Consider the following 16,415-nt stretch of genomic DNA (forward strand, 5'->3'; position numbering starts at 1 on the left):
AAAAAAAATCTGCGATGTCGTGAAGCCGCGATATTCGAGGGATTACTGTAGTTTTGTCTCTGTGATTTGTGGGTCGCAAGTTGGAAAAGATGGCTTTTGTAACTTGCTTGTTGCCTAAATTCAGTTGTCGAAATGAGCTAAATTGTCCTTAAATGAGGAAAACTGCAATTTTGTCAGATACTACTGTTAAAAAAATAGCCGTTCTGTGACAAACTAATTGACTTTTTTGGTTCTTTTTATAGTTTTGCCTCTGTGCATTGTGGGTCTCGTTGTAAAAGATGATTTTTGTCATTTGCGGGTTTCATAAATAAATAAATACCGTAGGTGTTGTTGTATTAGAAATGAGCTAAGGCAGTATCCTAAATGAGCAAAGTTGGGAAATACCACTACTTTATAAAATACCACTACTTTATAAAATGGCAATTCTGTCCGTTTTTTGCTGATTTGTTGTCAGTAGTCGCTGCACGTTTTTCAGCACGTCTCCGCACTGTCCGGAATTGTAACGTCGTGATGTTGCGCGTATGGAATAACTTGAAAGGTGACATCCGCAATAGGTAGCCATTTTGCCGATGAGGCCGCGCCATCCCAATTGTAAAGGTCACACCACTCGATGGCGTGCCAACGTCCCAAAGTGCAGTCAATAGGGCAAATGGTCAGGATGACTTGAGCTAGCTACGTGGCTAAAAGAAAAGCAAAACGGGTGACGTGTTTGTGTTTATTTTGCGCCGGAGCCTCCACATTGCGTCAAGCTCCAAACGTGAACGCTCTTCTAAAACCTCGGCGTGCCAAAAAAATCTCTCTTCATCTCGACGACAAACGGCCGGAAGTGAAGCGCTACGTCTCGTTTGTTTGAGTTTTTACAAGCGGAATTTGACACGCTTGATTAAGCGCGGCGTACCAAAAATTCACCCTCAGGACCCCGGGTGGCATATCAAACGTTTGCCAGTCGCTTTATCTGTGGGAAAAGGCGCCTAAAATAAGAAAGCACCTGATTGCTGGCCTCGGGCCATTTTGGAGGAGAAAAGTTGTTACGTTTTGTGGCAAAAATAATGTTGAAGTTTCAACAAACATGCACACAAGTCTAATCTAGCGGTATCTCCCACCCAGAGTTGAGCAATATGACAAAAATTGTTATCACGACTAAAAAAAAACCATTATCAGTCTATCACATATTTTTTGTTTCTAATTTAAAACTTCAAACTTATGCAAATATGTCAATAAATGACTTTCCCCCTTATTCAAATATGAAAGTAATGATGTTACCTAACTTTAGAAGAAAAGAGAATAGGAAATAGGATGATTTTCAAAAGTATTTTTGTTGTGCAATAAAGATAAGACACTATGAAAAGTAAAAAATATATTTATTTTTATAAATTTACCTTCAAACCAAAAGTTTCTGTGCAATATGAAATGAATAAAACATTCAAATTGGTCTGCAACTAGCGTTCATTGCACAACAGCGCCCCCAATTATTTGTGGTGGCCAGGTAGTGTAATTGCAGTTGAAAATGATGGAATTTTTTACCGTTGACCAAAATAATTTCACCATAATTCACATTATGGTTTTATCGGCTAGCTCTACTCTCAGCCCTTCTTTTGCAAAACCAAAAGTTTCTGTGCAATATGAAATGAATAAAACATTCAAATTGGTCTGCAACTAGCGTTCATCGCACAACAGCGCCCCCATTATTTTTGGTGGCCAGGTAGTGTAATTGCAGTTGAAAATGATGGAATTTTTACTGTTGACCAAAATAATTTCACCATAATTCGCATTATTATCAACATTCACGTATTTTCTTTGCGCGTCAATCCGTGTTTAAAGTTCACTTTAAAGTCACCGCATGGCTCAGTTTTGCTTTCCGGAAAGCGCTTACGAGGATCCGCGAGGACCCCCACCTGCGTAAATCCGGCTCAAGCCGCCACCCAATGACAAATCTGACAGGGACACGGCGGTACCATACCGTTCTGGCATCTTCGGGACTATTTCCCGGCTCTTGGTTTTCTTGGTTCCCGGGACGCCGCGTCAAAATCCCCGTCGGCTCCTTTCATCGGATCCGTTTCAGTTCAGCGGCCATTTTCTCCAAACGTACGGACGTTTGCCCCCACGGAAACGATGGGCTGGTCACCAATCAACACCCCCGGGTGCTCTGACACACGACAACCCGCACGAAGCCAGTGTGCGAACGTGTGGGAGACGCAATCTATAGGCTAGCAAAGGTCTGATTGCGAAAGGAGAGCTCCCGAAGAAAGTCGGATGTCAGCAGAAGATTTCAATTTCATGAAGCCTGTTCCCTTCTCACAAAGACAAATGCAAATGAATCAAGTTGTTTATTCCAATATGTTCCAATAGTTTCCTCGTACGTCGGCAATGTTCCCTCTAAGCTGCGCGCGTGTGCAATTGCGCACTACTCTCGTCTTCTCTGCGCACAGCAAATCATATGGAGTGCACAAATAAAATCCCTTTTTTTTTTTTTTTAGCTGTGAGGCTGACGCGCGAACCACTCCTCTGCCGGGCCGCCCATTCATAGATATTAATCATTACATTTTATTATGACTAAATCATTTATGTGTAGTAGACATGCACCTGCTTATGGCAGGTGTGATACTGGTGGTGTGTGCCCATAGTGAGCAATGATGATGTTGCTCACACCGGTCGGTACTCAATGTGCTCAGGGAGGTTGTCTTTGTGCCCAGACAAACTAAAAATTAGAGGGAACATTGTACGTCGGTATGATTTTTAAAAATGTTGCTTTTCATTTGAGCTCTTTCCACGTGGACACGTCAAGGTCCAATCATTTATTTGTATTCACCTCCCGCTAAAATGGAGATCTTTTTTACCTGTGAGACAGACACATTGAAAAAAAAGACAGACACGGAGAGACTGACGTCGCGTTTTTCAAACGATGGAAACAAACAAACAACCACCCACACAAAGCCTGATGGCTGGGAGCTAGAAAATCCAAAATCCAAAATACAAGCAAGCAATCACGTGCTCAAGCCAAATGTGGCACGAAGAAAAAAAGTTTCCTGGCGACGCCCACGCCAAATATTTCTGAAGAAGTCAAAATATCTGCTGGCACATTTCCACTCGAAAAGCTTCGTGGCAAACTTTCCTTAATTGTCGGCCGACGGTCTGGCGGGCCGACCAATCACGCGCCTCTTCCGTCCGTGGACCGGTTTGACAATCGACCCGAGGCTAAGTGACGTAGCGTAGCCATTAGCCCCGGCGACCCAGTTAGGTCTGAATCAAGACGCTCCCGTCTGGGCACCTGTCTTCACCTCCTTTAGCCCAATTGTAAAGTGCCCATCACTTTAGCGCCTTTCCCAGCCTTGTAAAGCCTCAAATGGGTGACAAATCCACCCTCAAGTGCAGTTCCAGCTAATGACTTTTGTTGCTCGACGGCCTTAGCGCCTTCTCGTTCCGTCTCCCAAAGACGTTTGTTTTTTTCTGCGCGTCGCCTTCCGTCTTTGTCTTTGTCTTTGTTTCCCCGGCGGGCCCGGCCGGGCCTCGTTATCGCTACTCTCTCTGCAAAAAAAGAAATAGGGCTGCCGATGGAAATGGCCTGGCCTCCCACCATCATGCGTCTGGGTGACGCTAACCCAGTGTCGCTCGCGCTAAAGAGCAAAAAAGGTTCACCGCCATTCACCGTTTAGGAGAATTTTCCATTTATGAGAAGATCAGATCCTACCGAGGGAGTGTTATTAGTTAATATTGAATTGAATGGAATGGAATGCTTTTATTCTCATTATACAAGTAGATTTAAAGCGTCGCCACCAATTGCATAAATAACAACAACAAACCAATAAATAATCAATAAATGATTAATAATTAAATCGTCGACAACAAATAAGTAGGGATGTGCACAAATAAGAACAAAAACAAACAAATAAATAATGAATTAATAAGTAATAATTAAATGGTCTACAACAAATAAGTAGGGAAGTGCACAAATAACAACAAAAACAAACAAATAAATAATGGATACTTAAATAGTCAACAACAAATAAATAGGAAAGTGCACAAATAACAACAAAAACAAACAAATAAATAATCAATAAATAATTAATAATTAAATAGTCAACAACAAATAAATAGGGAAGTGCACATATAAACAAAAAAGAATCAATAAATACGTAATAAATAGTTAGCAACAAATAAGTAGGGAAGTGCACAAATAAACAAAAACAAATAAAGAATCAATAAATAGGTAAAAATTAAATAGTCAACAACAAATAAGTAGGTAAGTGCACAAATAACAACAAAAACAAACAAATAAATAAGTAAAAATTAAATAGTCAACAACAAATGATTAGGGAAGTGCACAGATAAACAAAAACAAATAAATCAACAAAAAGGTAATAATTAAATTGTCAACAACAAATAAGTAGGGAAGTGCACAAATAAACAAAAAAACAATAAATAATAAATAATTAATAATTAAATAGTTAGCAACAAATAAGTAGGGAAGTGCACAAATAACAACCAAAACAAACAAATAAATTAGTCAACATCCATAAGTAGTCAACATAAGTGGCCGACAATTTCCCCCGCCTGGTGCCCGAAGTCAGCTGGGATAGGCTCCAGCACCCCTTGTCAAATGAACTCTGACTTGTGGTGTAAATAATCTGTGGAAACGAGGAGGAGCTGTGAGGAGCTGTGAGGAGCGATAGTCAGTCAGTCAGTCAGTCAGTCAGTCAGTAGCGAGCAACAAGCATTCCCAGTCAGACATAAGTGAACAAGCTTTATGATCGATAGCACTTGATTGCAGACAGGCAAAGGTTGTTTAATTGCGCGCTGCACTAATTGAAATCAATGGCTAATCTGATGACAGTTAACCTTTCCACCCCGGAGGATTCATAAAGGAGTCAGTCGTCAGGCAGGCAGCTGCCAAATGCCAAAGACAAAAGTCCCCACCATTCCTTTCTCTTTGGCCAGCCGCTGCATTTGATTTGATTTTTTTTTTGCTGATTCACGCTTTCTAACATACCTAAAGGGCCATCCAATGAGCTTTTTGCATCGCAAGATCGATAACGTGGTGGCCCTCTCGCCTTTTATGTCTGCTGTAATCCATAAAATCATTGCGGATGAAAAAAATGAACACGGGACCAAAATGCGCACGCCGCTCAATAGCATCTCTAAAAGGTCATTTTGAGCTGATTCGTACAAAAGGCAAATGTCATTCAAAGATTTCACATTGGCCCCTCCCTGATTCCTTTTATTTATAACCTGTAGATGTCAGCAAAGTAACTTTTCTTATTTTTTGGTTATTTTCTGTTTTGCAGCCACAATAACAAACAAACAAATAAGTAATAATTAAATAGTCAACATGGGATGTGTAGGGATGTGCACTAATAACAACTAAAACAAACCAATAAAAAATTAATAATGAAATCGTCAACAACAAATAAGTAGAGAAGTGCACAAATAACAACAAAAACAAACAAATACATAATTGATAATTAAATAGTCAACAACAAATAAGTATTGAAGTGCACAAATAACAACAAAAACAAATAAATCATCAATAAATAAGTAAAAATTAAATAGTTAACAACAATTAAGTAGGGAAGTTCACAAATAACAAAAACACAAATAAATAATCAATAAATAATTAATACTTAAATTGTCAACAACAAATAAGTAGGTAGTGCACAAATAACAACAAAACAAACAAATAAATAATTGATAATTAAATAGTCAACAACAAATAAGTGGGGAAGTGAACAAATAACAACAAAAACAAACATTTTCTGTTTTGCAGTACCGGATGAATTAATTCCTTATGATATTGACCCTAATATGTGCTTTTAATCCATACAGTATTTCAGAAATACCACGTGCGATGATTTTTCTTCATATTTTCCCGTCAAATGAACACATTTGTACTCCCTATTAAAACCACGAGTATGGAGGTGAAAATTAGGAATCTGGGGGGCGGCTTATACGTGAGAAATTGTCAAATTCAATGATTTTTAAGGCCATTTTAAGGATGCTTGTACGTGGGGGCGGCTTATACGCGAGAAATTGTCAAATTCAATGATTTTTAAGGCCATTTTAAGGGTGCCGCTTATGCGCGGGGGCGGCTTATATGCGAGTAAATACGGTAATAAGAAAGACTGTATTTTTTTTGACAATGTCAACTGTAAGTTGCCCTACAGACAAGTGAAGCCTGTTGAGATTTCAATTTGAATCCTTGAAAATCCTTAAAAATGAGAAGATACTCATGTTTGGCATCCGAAATCCTGTGGCTGGTGTTTTGTCTCATTTAAAATGCCAAGAGCGCGCGTGTGTTTGAACAAGGATTTGATTCATGCATAGACACACTCGCTGATCCCTGCGGCTAATCCCAGCATCCTCCGTTGGCTGGCTGGCTGGCTGGCTGGGACAAGGACGACCACGTGTTGACAATTTATGACCTCCTTCCTTAAAGCTCCCCAAATACGTATCATGTCTTGATCAGCCATTGCCACATTATTAGGACCATTCCTGTAAAAGATTTTAAGGCAAGGGTGTCAGACTCGGGGTGGTTCGCGGCCCGCTTTAATGTCAACTTGATTTCACGTGGGCCGATATCATATTTAGATTTTTTTTAATTAATGCATTAAAATCCCTGAATATTCCGTTTTTTATAGCTCTAAAACAATGTCTATTTTAGCTTTTTTAAAAATATATTTTTAGATTTTACAAAATGATTTTTGAACTAAAAACACAGAAAAAATTGATTAAAAAATGACAATTATTGATTTATAAGGGGGAAATCAGGAAATTTAATATACATCTATACTCTTCATTTTAATTTGATCCTAAAACAGTAAGTCAGCACTCATCATTGACTTTCCCGGGCCACACAAAATGATGCGGCGGGCCAGATTTGGCCCCCGGGCCACCACTTTGACTCGTGTTTTAAGAGAAAGGCAGTGCGATCATTTAGAAAATGCTATCAAATAGGTAGGGTACCAATGGCTAGGGAGCCCTATGCGGCTCTTTTCATGGGTGCATATGGCTCTGAGCTAAAATATGGAAAGTGCCTAGTCCCGAATGCACCAATAGGAGTGTCGCATCACTTCTCTAGTGCCTTTTCTGCATGCATATTCTCATTGATCCTCATCGATTAGCATTGGTTAGCCTTACTTAGCTCAAGATTTATTGTTTCGCAACACGCTTGTATTGCGATCGAATTATTTTCCTACCGTAAGTGGATCGCCGCCCCGAATTTGTGACGACGGATGGCTAGCCACGTGAGCGCATGGGACGGCGCTTCATCGTGATGCGGGGGACGGCGTCCGGACCCCCGAGACGTTGTTAATGCGATGGCATTTACGAGTGCGGGCTCAGAGACTTGATCAGAGCCATACACTGGCTCACCGCTACATTTACCACGAACGCAATGACATACACACGCGACAGTGGCTAAATGCTAAAGGTCACGCAGTCCATCGGGAGCTCCATCCACGCCAACGCACTTGTCGGCCGTTTGCCTCAAAATGGCTAAACGCGATGCGAAGGCCACGGGTGTCCAAACTTTGACTTTTAAAATGGATTCTTCACAATGAACTTATTGTTTGTTTATTGCCGTGCCGGCCTTCCTAATTGAACAAAATACTGACCTCTAAGCTAATGAAAAGCTGCTTTTCACGTGACTACCGCCATCTAGTGTTGAAGCTGAGAAACGCAACGAGATGTAGGCTGGGTCGAAGATTCTTTTGTGGGCCACATTCAATTTTATTTCCATAATTTGCCGCGGGGCGACCCAAAACGGGGCAACGGGCCGCTAAATGTGGATCACAACTCGAGAGAAAAAGCCATTTGTTAATAAAGTCAAAGTAAAAGAGCGGCTAAAAGTCCTGAGGATTGTTTCCTTGAGCTTTGATGTCTGGACCCATTTGCTGACAAAGAAGTGGTTTTGGTTGGCAGCTCATTACTCGGCACCCCCGTGGTCAGGCGCCCCAAACTTTTTCCGCTTTGAAGCTTTTGTCTTGGACGCTTTGTTGCCGCACTCGCAAACAAGGCACGTTAGCCACAGAAAACACAAACAGGTGCAACCAACGCCTCACAACAAAACGCCAACAAAATCAAAAACAGATTCATTTCCTGAACTTATCAAAATGAGTGGTTAGCACGTCGGCCGGTTCCGTGTTCGAATCCGGGTCGGTCGGTCCTCGGCGTGTGGAGTTTGCACGTTTTCCCCAAGCTTGCGTGAGTTTTATCTGGGTACTCTAGTTTCCTACCACATTCCAAAAACATGCATGCTAAGCTAGCTGGTTGAACACTCTAAATTGCCTAGTTATGATGGGTTGTCCTTTGTCTCCTCGTGCCCTGCTATTGGCTGGGATAGATCTCTAGCACCCCCCGCGACCCTTGTGAGGACAAGAGGTCCAGAAAATGAATGTTTAGCTTGGGTCATATAAACAGTCGGCTGCAATAACATAATCAATAACGGTTGCGTGCCGCCATGTGTAAAAGCACGATAAGAAAAAGGCATCCTCAATCCGTTTGTGACCAACGATTTTCGTTTTTTCCGGCATTTCTGAGCGTGTCGTTTACGCGTCCCGCACTCGGATGCGTCCGGGTTGATTCCTCCACTTCCTCTCAAGTCCGATAGATTAAAAACCCGAGTTGGTGACGTGTGGCATGGTAAATCCTCGCCGCGCCTGTTTGTCTCTGTCATTCTGTAGCCGTAGCATCAATAATGGAGACTTTTTTGTTGTTGACAAGAATAAGCAGCAGCCATTTGCACCATGAATAATAACTAACGATTCATCAAACCGGGAAATTGGATCTACCCTTACAACACGGACGCGTGTGCATTAAACGTACCGCGGCACAGGAATAATCAAATACCGTAAAGCTGATGCTAAATGAAATGTTGATTTTTTTATTGGTTGGCTAATAAACAATATAATTACCTGGTATTTTTGAGAAATAAATGATTAGATGATGTCTCAAAGAGGTAAAAAAATAAAAATAAATAGACAGTGGAACCTCTACTTACAAAATTAAAAAAAAAAAAAGCCATTGGAACCTCTACTTACAAAATTAAAAAAATAAAATAATAGACAGTAGAACCTCTACTTACAAAATTCAAAAATACAAATAATAGACAGTGGAACTGCTACTTACAAAATTAAAAAAAATAGACAGTGGAACCTCTACTTACAAAATAAAAATAAAAATAATAGACAGTGGAACCTCTACTTATAAAATAAAAAAATAAAAATAATAGACTGTGGGACCTCTACTTACAAAATTAAAAAATACAAATAATAGATAGTGTAACCTCTACTTACAAAATAAAAAAATAAAAATAATAGGCAGTGGTAACTCTACTTACAAAATAAAAAAATAAAAATAATAGACAGTGGAACCTCTACTTAAAAAATTCAAAAATAACAAACAGTGGAACCTCTACTTACAAAATTCAAAAATAAAAATAATAGGCAGCGGAACCTCTACTTACAAAATGAATTATTTCCTGAAGTGGTTCTGTAACTTGGATTTTTCGTAAGTTGAGACATATTTTACATGAAATAGCGCTTGATATCTGTTTGTTTGTCTCCTTGTGCCCTGTGATTGGCTGGCAACCGATGCAGGGTGGTGCCCATAGTTTGCTCCGGCACCCCTCGTGAGGCTACGCAGCTCAGAAAATGAAAGAACTTATTTCGACTTTATCAAAATCCAATGAATATTCCCTTTCACCGTCACCTCTTCTAATCTTTTCTGTCCTTTTTGTCAGTCGTCTCGATCAATGAAATCCGCCATGATGTCTTTTTTTGAGCCATTCTCGCTCGTCTTTCCGCCTAGCAACAGCGATCGCCGACTTTGTCCGTCCCTATACATGGTGCCATTAAATAATTCTGTCTTATTTGGGAGTCCACCTCTGAACTGACTGCAAAGTGCCACGCGAAAGGAAGCGCCCAAAAGAGCTAAGGGACTTCCTCCTTGACGTTTCTTCTTTTAATAAGGGAAGGATGGCAATTGTGTCGACTGCCCGACTCCCAGGCCTGCCTTTTAAATTGGACGCTTGAGCTGTCAGTGAGAACAGAATGCGGCTCGCCGTCTTTTCTACGCAAGAAGGAATAGCATCTTGCCCGCTTTCACTTGGGAGCCGTGAGCAAAATGTCCACTCGTCCGTCATCCGTTTTCACCTTCGGGGTTTTTTGCCACATTCTTACGCCAAGGAAATACCCTCGTACAATGTTCCCTCTATTTTTTTTTGTTTGTCTGGGCCAGGGGTCGGGAACCTTTTTGACGAAGAGAGCCACAAAAAAATCATATTTTCCAATGTTATTCCTTGTGTGCCATACTACAAATTTAAAAGTCAAAATACATACATGTAAACGAGTGCCTTTTCAATTTTTTTTTAGTAATTTCACCACTTTTAAAGTGGAAAAAACTGAATATTTTTTAAAAGATTCTTATGCTTTTGCTAATCAATGAGAGGATGCATTCCAGAGGTTCGCGCGTCGGCCTCACAGCTATAAAAAAAAAAAAGGGATTTTATTTTGTGCGCTCCATATGATTTGCTGTGCGCAGAGAAGACGAGAGTAGTGCGCAGCTTAGAGGGAACATTGCCCTTGTATCTGCCGTACTTTGTGGCATGGCTCAAACTCCCCAAGAAGACGGATTATTTGGACCAAGCGTATTCCGTAGTGGAAAATTTCAGGTCATTTTCTGATGCAGGGGGTGCCGGAGCCTATCCGGTGGTGATTCAGTGGGCAGGCAATGGCAGGACACGAGGAGACAGAGGACAACCAATCAGAGCTAGAGGCAATTGAGAGCAATCAGGTTTTTATACAGGAAAAAAAAACATGTAGACTTGAAACATGTCTTTCCTTGGAAATTTTTTCCCATTTAGAAAATAATCGGTTTGCCAGTTCATTTTCTGCTCCAAATTCCAAGGCCAGTTGGTTTTTGTTGTTGTTGTCGGGACGTTTTTCCACGGAATTTAAAGAGTGGGCGGAGAAGAACAAAGGCCATTGTGTTTGAAAGATACATTTTCCCAAGCAAATGAATGAATGAAATCTCTGTGTGCGCATTATGTAACATTTCCGTTATTTATGAGAAGACACTCGTATTTGAATAGACGAGAAGGAAAGTGCTTTTTGGAATCCAGCTCTGGAGGCGACGTACACGAAGCTTTCGACTGTGTTCGCAGTCGGACGTGACAAAGTCGGAGTCTGCCTTTGGCCCCAGGTTGCTTTGGATGGGCTCCAACACCCCGGACCAGGCAATAGTTGAAATTAGCGCTGTTAGCATTTTAAAGCGGCAGTCCGGTCAGCGGGGGACGGATTTCAACAAATTTCAACAAATTTGAACAAATCTCAAGAAATTTCAACAAATCTCAACAAATATCAACAAAAATATCAAAAAAAATCTCAACAAATCTCATCAGATCTCAACAAAATCTCAACAAATCTCATCAGATCTCAACAAAATCTCCACAAATCTCCACAAACCTCCACAAATCTCCACAAATCTCCACAAATCTCCACAAATCTCCACAAATCTCCACAAATCTCCACAAATCTCCACAAATCTCCACAAATCTCAACAAACCTCAACAAATCTCAACAAAGTGCACCTTTTGACCAAGCTGCCGTGTCATTTGTTGATTGCGTTCAGGTACAGCTTGTTGAAGCAGAAACCTCATTGGTGGAACTGGATGGAAAACCAAAACAAAAACCAGGAAAACCTCCCGAAGAGCCGTTTGGAGACCCTTGGATTTAAACGCTCACCTTCAACTTAAAAAAAAATATATATAAAAGGACAAACAAAGTCTAGAATATAAAACTACCACTTTGGATGTAATTATGAGTGCAAATTGTTTGATTAGACACTGATTATTTGGTTAAAAAGGAAGCAAGTCATGTGTAAATGGAGCGTCTTTGTGGACAGAGGGGACATTCTTGGATTTGACGGCAGCATTCGCAACTCCTCCTCCTCCCTCCTTTCCTCCCTCCTTTCCTCCCTCCCTCGCTCCCTCGCTCTCCTCGGCGTGCCTTCAGATCATCAAATTCTTCTCCTCGGACCACTTTGGCTCCAGTGCACTTTTTCACCAGCGACCAGGCTGCGCCAAGGCGCCGTCGGTCGTGCATCCTCCACGCACCGCGGCGTCCAATTCCGCCGCCGGCCGAGCCCCGGGGAAATGGGATCGGATCCAAAGCGGCCCCGTGCGCTCGGGTGGCGCACCTTGTTGCTCTTCCTGGCACTGCGGGGCGCCCGTCCCGAGATCACGTGCAGGTCGTGTCGGCCGGGAAACGCCGGGCCGGCGCGGGAGTTGCTGCTGACGTTTGGCGCCAACGCCGAGGAAAGTCCCAAGGATGCGGACGGACGCGGCCCGGGGGCGGCCGGGTCCCGGGAGGAGACCCCGCAGCTGCGTCGCGCGTCTTTACACCCCGGACGCCCTCTGGACCCGGCGGACGTCTCGAGGAGCACCAAGACGCGGCGCGGGGACAGACGCGGACAAGCCGGCGAGAAGCGCTTCGCCGCTGTCAAAGTTCCGCACGACGAACACCGCGGCAACAGAAGGCGCAGGAGGAGGAGCGAGGGAATCGGACGCGCGATTTCCGGGGACAGGTTGAGGCGCTCGGGCGGCGAGGAGAGGGAGAGGAGAGGCGGCATTGGCGGCGTGGAGCTCCAACTCAACAGCTCCACTTTTGCCCTGAGCGGGGATTCTTCTCACAACCAAGCCATGGTCCACTGGTCCGGCCGGAACAGCAGCGTGAGTCACATTTCTTTTCTTTCCGTGCCGACTTGAGCGCTCACCCTCATTGGTTAAGTCGCGGTGGCCGCTCGGGAAGAGTCTGAAAGTGTGGGAATCTTACCCGAACGCCCCCAAGAAGTTAACCGTCTCTCCAAAGCAGGGGTCGGGAACCTTTTTGACACAGAGAGCCATAAACAATTCCTATTTTCAAATTTTATTTCTTTGAGAGCCATACTCAGATTTTTAGTGTAAAAATGTGAAAATGAGATGTGACTTTTTTGGGGTCATTTTACCACTTTTAAAGTACTAAATGAATTATTTTGACAGCACTGTTGTGCAAGTTGCTAACCAATGAAAATATGCATGCAGAAAAGTCTAATAAAAATGTAATTTAAAAAAAAAGATGATTCAAGTTAGAGGTACTGTCAGCGCCGTAGTACCGACGTGACGCTCCTATTGGTCCATTCGGGACTCGGCTCTGTCACCAGCGGTTTAAAAACATATTTTAGCTCACAGGTTAGCGAAGAGCCACATGCACCCATCAGAAGAGCCACATATGGCTCCCGAGCCATAGGCTCCCTACGCCTGCTCCAAAGTAAATGCGCCATAGAAGGAGAACAAAGAGGTTATCTATCGGTTTGCATCTCGGAAAATTGGTGCTTGTGGACCGACCGGGATGGAAAGAAAAGCCAAAGGTTATTTTATGACCATCCATGCTTTTGTCGAATGATGATGTCATTGTCAACCAGCGGCTCTCACGCATTTTCTTTTCTGATTGCTCTTGACGTACGTGGACGCTCAAATCTAAATATTCTGTATGCATCGTAGTTATCATCTCTGGGCAGACATGGATGGAGATTATTTTTCAAATTTACCAAATTGGCTTTTGCAGCTAAAAAGTGTTTTTTTTTAATAAACCACTTCATCTTTTATTAATTACTGCCTCACATGTGAAATAAATTCACAAGCTGGCAGTCAATGGGGGCTTTTCAACAAATCTATTGTTGACTAAAAATGCTGTTATCAGAGTCAATCACGCTTTAAACATGTTTTGGAGATTCATTTTTTTAAAGAAAATATCCAGGGAAAAGATTTGCGCTCAGGAGGTTTGTGCTATTTTTTGGGGAAGGGATCGTAAAGTAAAAATAAAAATAAAAAAAAAAATCAAAGAATCAATGCAAAACAAATACACAAGATGGTAGTAACCTTTTTAATGGAGAAGTAGAAAAACGTTCATCGGGCTCAGAGATTTGGCAATTCATTCAAAAAAATAAAAATAGGAAATAAAACAGTGATCATTTAATTGTAAACCTTTCAATTTGGGTTATTTAAATTGTTCAAATTGTACATTGTAGTCGGTGAGTGTGTTTTTGGAGAGGACAATCCAATTCTATAATCCATGTTTACTTCGTAGAGACACTTTTGAAAGCATTATTTATGGCTAATTATTAGCAACGGCTAATTGGAATGCAAATTTGCATTGCATTTTCGTCGTCATGCCAGATTGCAAATGGATTTTGATGTTGTTTTAAACTTGAAATTGAAGCAAAGCTATCGTCGGAGACCTTTCGCAAATAACGCCGTCGTTCATAGTTAGAATAATCTTTTATTTAATTTTTTCCATAAGCGGAATATATGTACAAATGACTTGGCGTTGAAAATAACAGGACGGCACCTCCATAAACAATCATTTGGTCTCAGTAAAATTGTAAAGATCTTAAACTTAAAAGTCTTTTTTTTTGGTACACTTTTCCACAACAATGTGTGACAGCCATTTCACTTTTGCATCAACCCTCCCGTTTTAGCGCCAATGTACAGGAGAAGACGTGGCGTTCTTTGGCTCGGCCCCATCTGTGGTGGGAGCGCCGCTTGAAAGGGGACAGGGGACAGGGGACGGACTCCACGATGCATCTGGGCTTCCCAAACTTCCCACATATGCTCCCGTCAAAACGCATTTGGTTGACGCTGGCTAGAAGCGAGCGGAATTAGCGCGGATCCCTCAGGTGAGGCTTTGATCAGCCGAGCCCCAAATGTTGCCGCCTGGAACTTCTCGCAATCCATCAGCACTCAAATGATGCTCTTTGCATGTAAACACGTGGATTCTATTGACAAACATTTCTTCTTTCTGCTAGCGCACTTTGGCAAGACAACAACAACAACAACAACAACGTAAACGACCAAATTTTCATTGACTAAAATATCTAGGGAAAAAAAAATCCCTCCAAATATTTCATTTCACCTTTTACTTTGAACGAAACGATACCATTTTTTTCCATCCGTGCTTGCCGATAATTTCCTAATAATAAACAATCCATCTTTTGACAGTCCTGCGTTGTTTTACCAATATATCATTTAGTTACAACTAAATTCTGAGACAAATCGTTACACCGACGACAGTGTTTTCCATTCATTTTCTGAAATGCTTATTATCATAAGGGTCACGGGGGGGTGCTGGAGCCTATCCCAGCTAACCACGAGCACCAGGTTGCCCAGCCAATCGCAGGGCACCAGTAGACATATACAATAAAGTTATCCGATCCAATCCAAACAACCATACATGCTATTTTAGGCAACTTAGAGTGCTCAATTAGCCTAGCATGCACGCTTTTGGGATGTGGGAGGAGACTGGTGTACCCAGAGAAAACCCACTTAAGCCCGAGACTAACATGAAAACTCTGCACAGCGAGGACACACCCTCAACACCAGAAGTGTGAGGCTGACTTGCTAACCACTCCATTTTATTATTATCGCAATAACCGGTCATGTCGTCGATAAAACAAAATTTCCCACAAAAGGGTAACATATCCTTTTTTTAAACTAGTATGACTCGGATAAGACTCGTTTTCACAAAGTACCGCTTGGTAATTTTGTATTTCGGGATAACTAAACTCTAAATCACAGGTGTCAAAGTGGCGGCCCGGGGGCCAAATCTGGCCAAATCATATGCATTGGTTTGTACTGAAAAAAACATTTAATAAAATGGAGAGAATTTGTACAGTACTGTATAGAGAGAGAGAGAGAGAGAGAGAGAGAGAGAGAGAGAGATTTAAGTATTAGAAACTGGCAGAAAGAAGCGATCTAACGATGATTGAATTTTTTTTTTCATCATAAATGATGCGGTAGCACTGTATGGCATCATTCAATTGATTTGCAAACTTTGTGCAACGTTCAATATTTGGGTCCTGCTGCTCGATCTTTCTGTTTAGAAATGGTATTGACGGTCGAACCATTCAATGCCCGTGAAACGCTCACCACTCTCACGCTCATCAAGCTTCGTTATTATTGCCACTCGTTTCAAATGAAATGGCTTGCCTCTTCCTTGCAACTCCCTCAATAGAAGCCTTTCGCTTTTTACCAACCATATTCAGTAATGGATGCATGAGATATTTAATGATACAAATGAAAAAGGTTCTTTGCACACTGGAGATACGTTCACGCACTTCCGCATTGCAACAAAGTGGGCAGAAGAAGGTAGATGCTGGGTGAGCTGAGCCCTCACAGCGCCAGGCGTCGTCGGTATTAGCGGCGGAAAGAAGCACTAGGAAAAAAATACAAAATCGAACTTACGAACATTTTTCGACATAAAAGCAATTTGCAGACATGTTCGTATGTACCGTTGTTTGTAAGTCGTATGTTCGTAAGTAGGGGAGCGTCTGTATTGCGACCATTTACGTTTTAAAGCGAAAACTTTCCAAAAATTCAGAAATAATAT

General features: G+C 41.8%; 1 protein-coding gene across 7 annotated transcripts in view; it reads left to right on the forward strand.

Annotated features, from left to right (window-relative positions):
* The window catches only part of sorcs1 (sortilin-related VPS10 domain containing receptor 1), a 93,905-nt gene that overhangs the window by 6,112 nt on the left and 71,378 nt on the right, over nucleotides 1-16,415 (forward strand). For 6 of the 7 annotated variants that reach the window (XR_013300843.1, XR_013300845.1, XR_013300844.1 and 3 more), the window contains exon 1: nucleotides 12,000-12,721. The exons of the other annotated variant lie outside the window; for it this stretch is intronic. Coding sequence is in view for 3 of the 6 variants with exons in the window: in XM_077604400.1 (XP_077460526.1) it covers nucleotides 12,146-12,721 (576 nt within the window). In the remaining 3 variants the exon portion in view is untranslated. Of the gene's footprint in view, nucleotides 1-11,999; nucleotides 12,722-16,415 lie in introns of those variants that run through there. 7 annotated transcript variants of the gene reach the window in all.

The sequence above is a fragment of the Stigmatopora argus genome, chromosome 7 (genome assembly GCF_051989625.1).
Source record: "Stigmatopora argus isolate UIUO_Sarg chromosome 7, RoL_Sarg_1.0, whole genome shotgun sequence".
Lineage (NCBI taxonomy): Eukaryota > Metazoa > Chordata > Actinopteri > Syngnathiformes > Syngnathidae > Stigmatopora > Stigmatopora argus.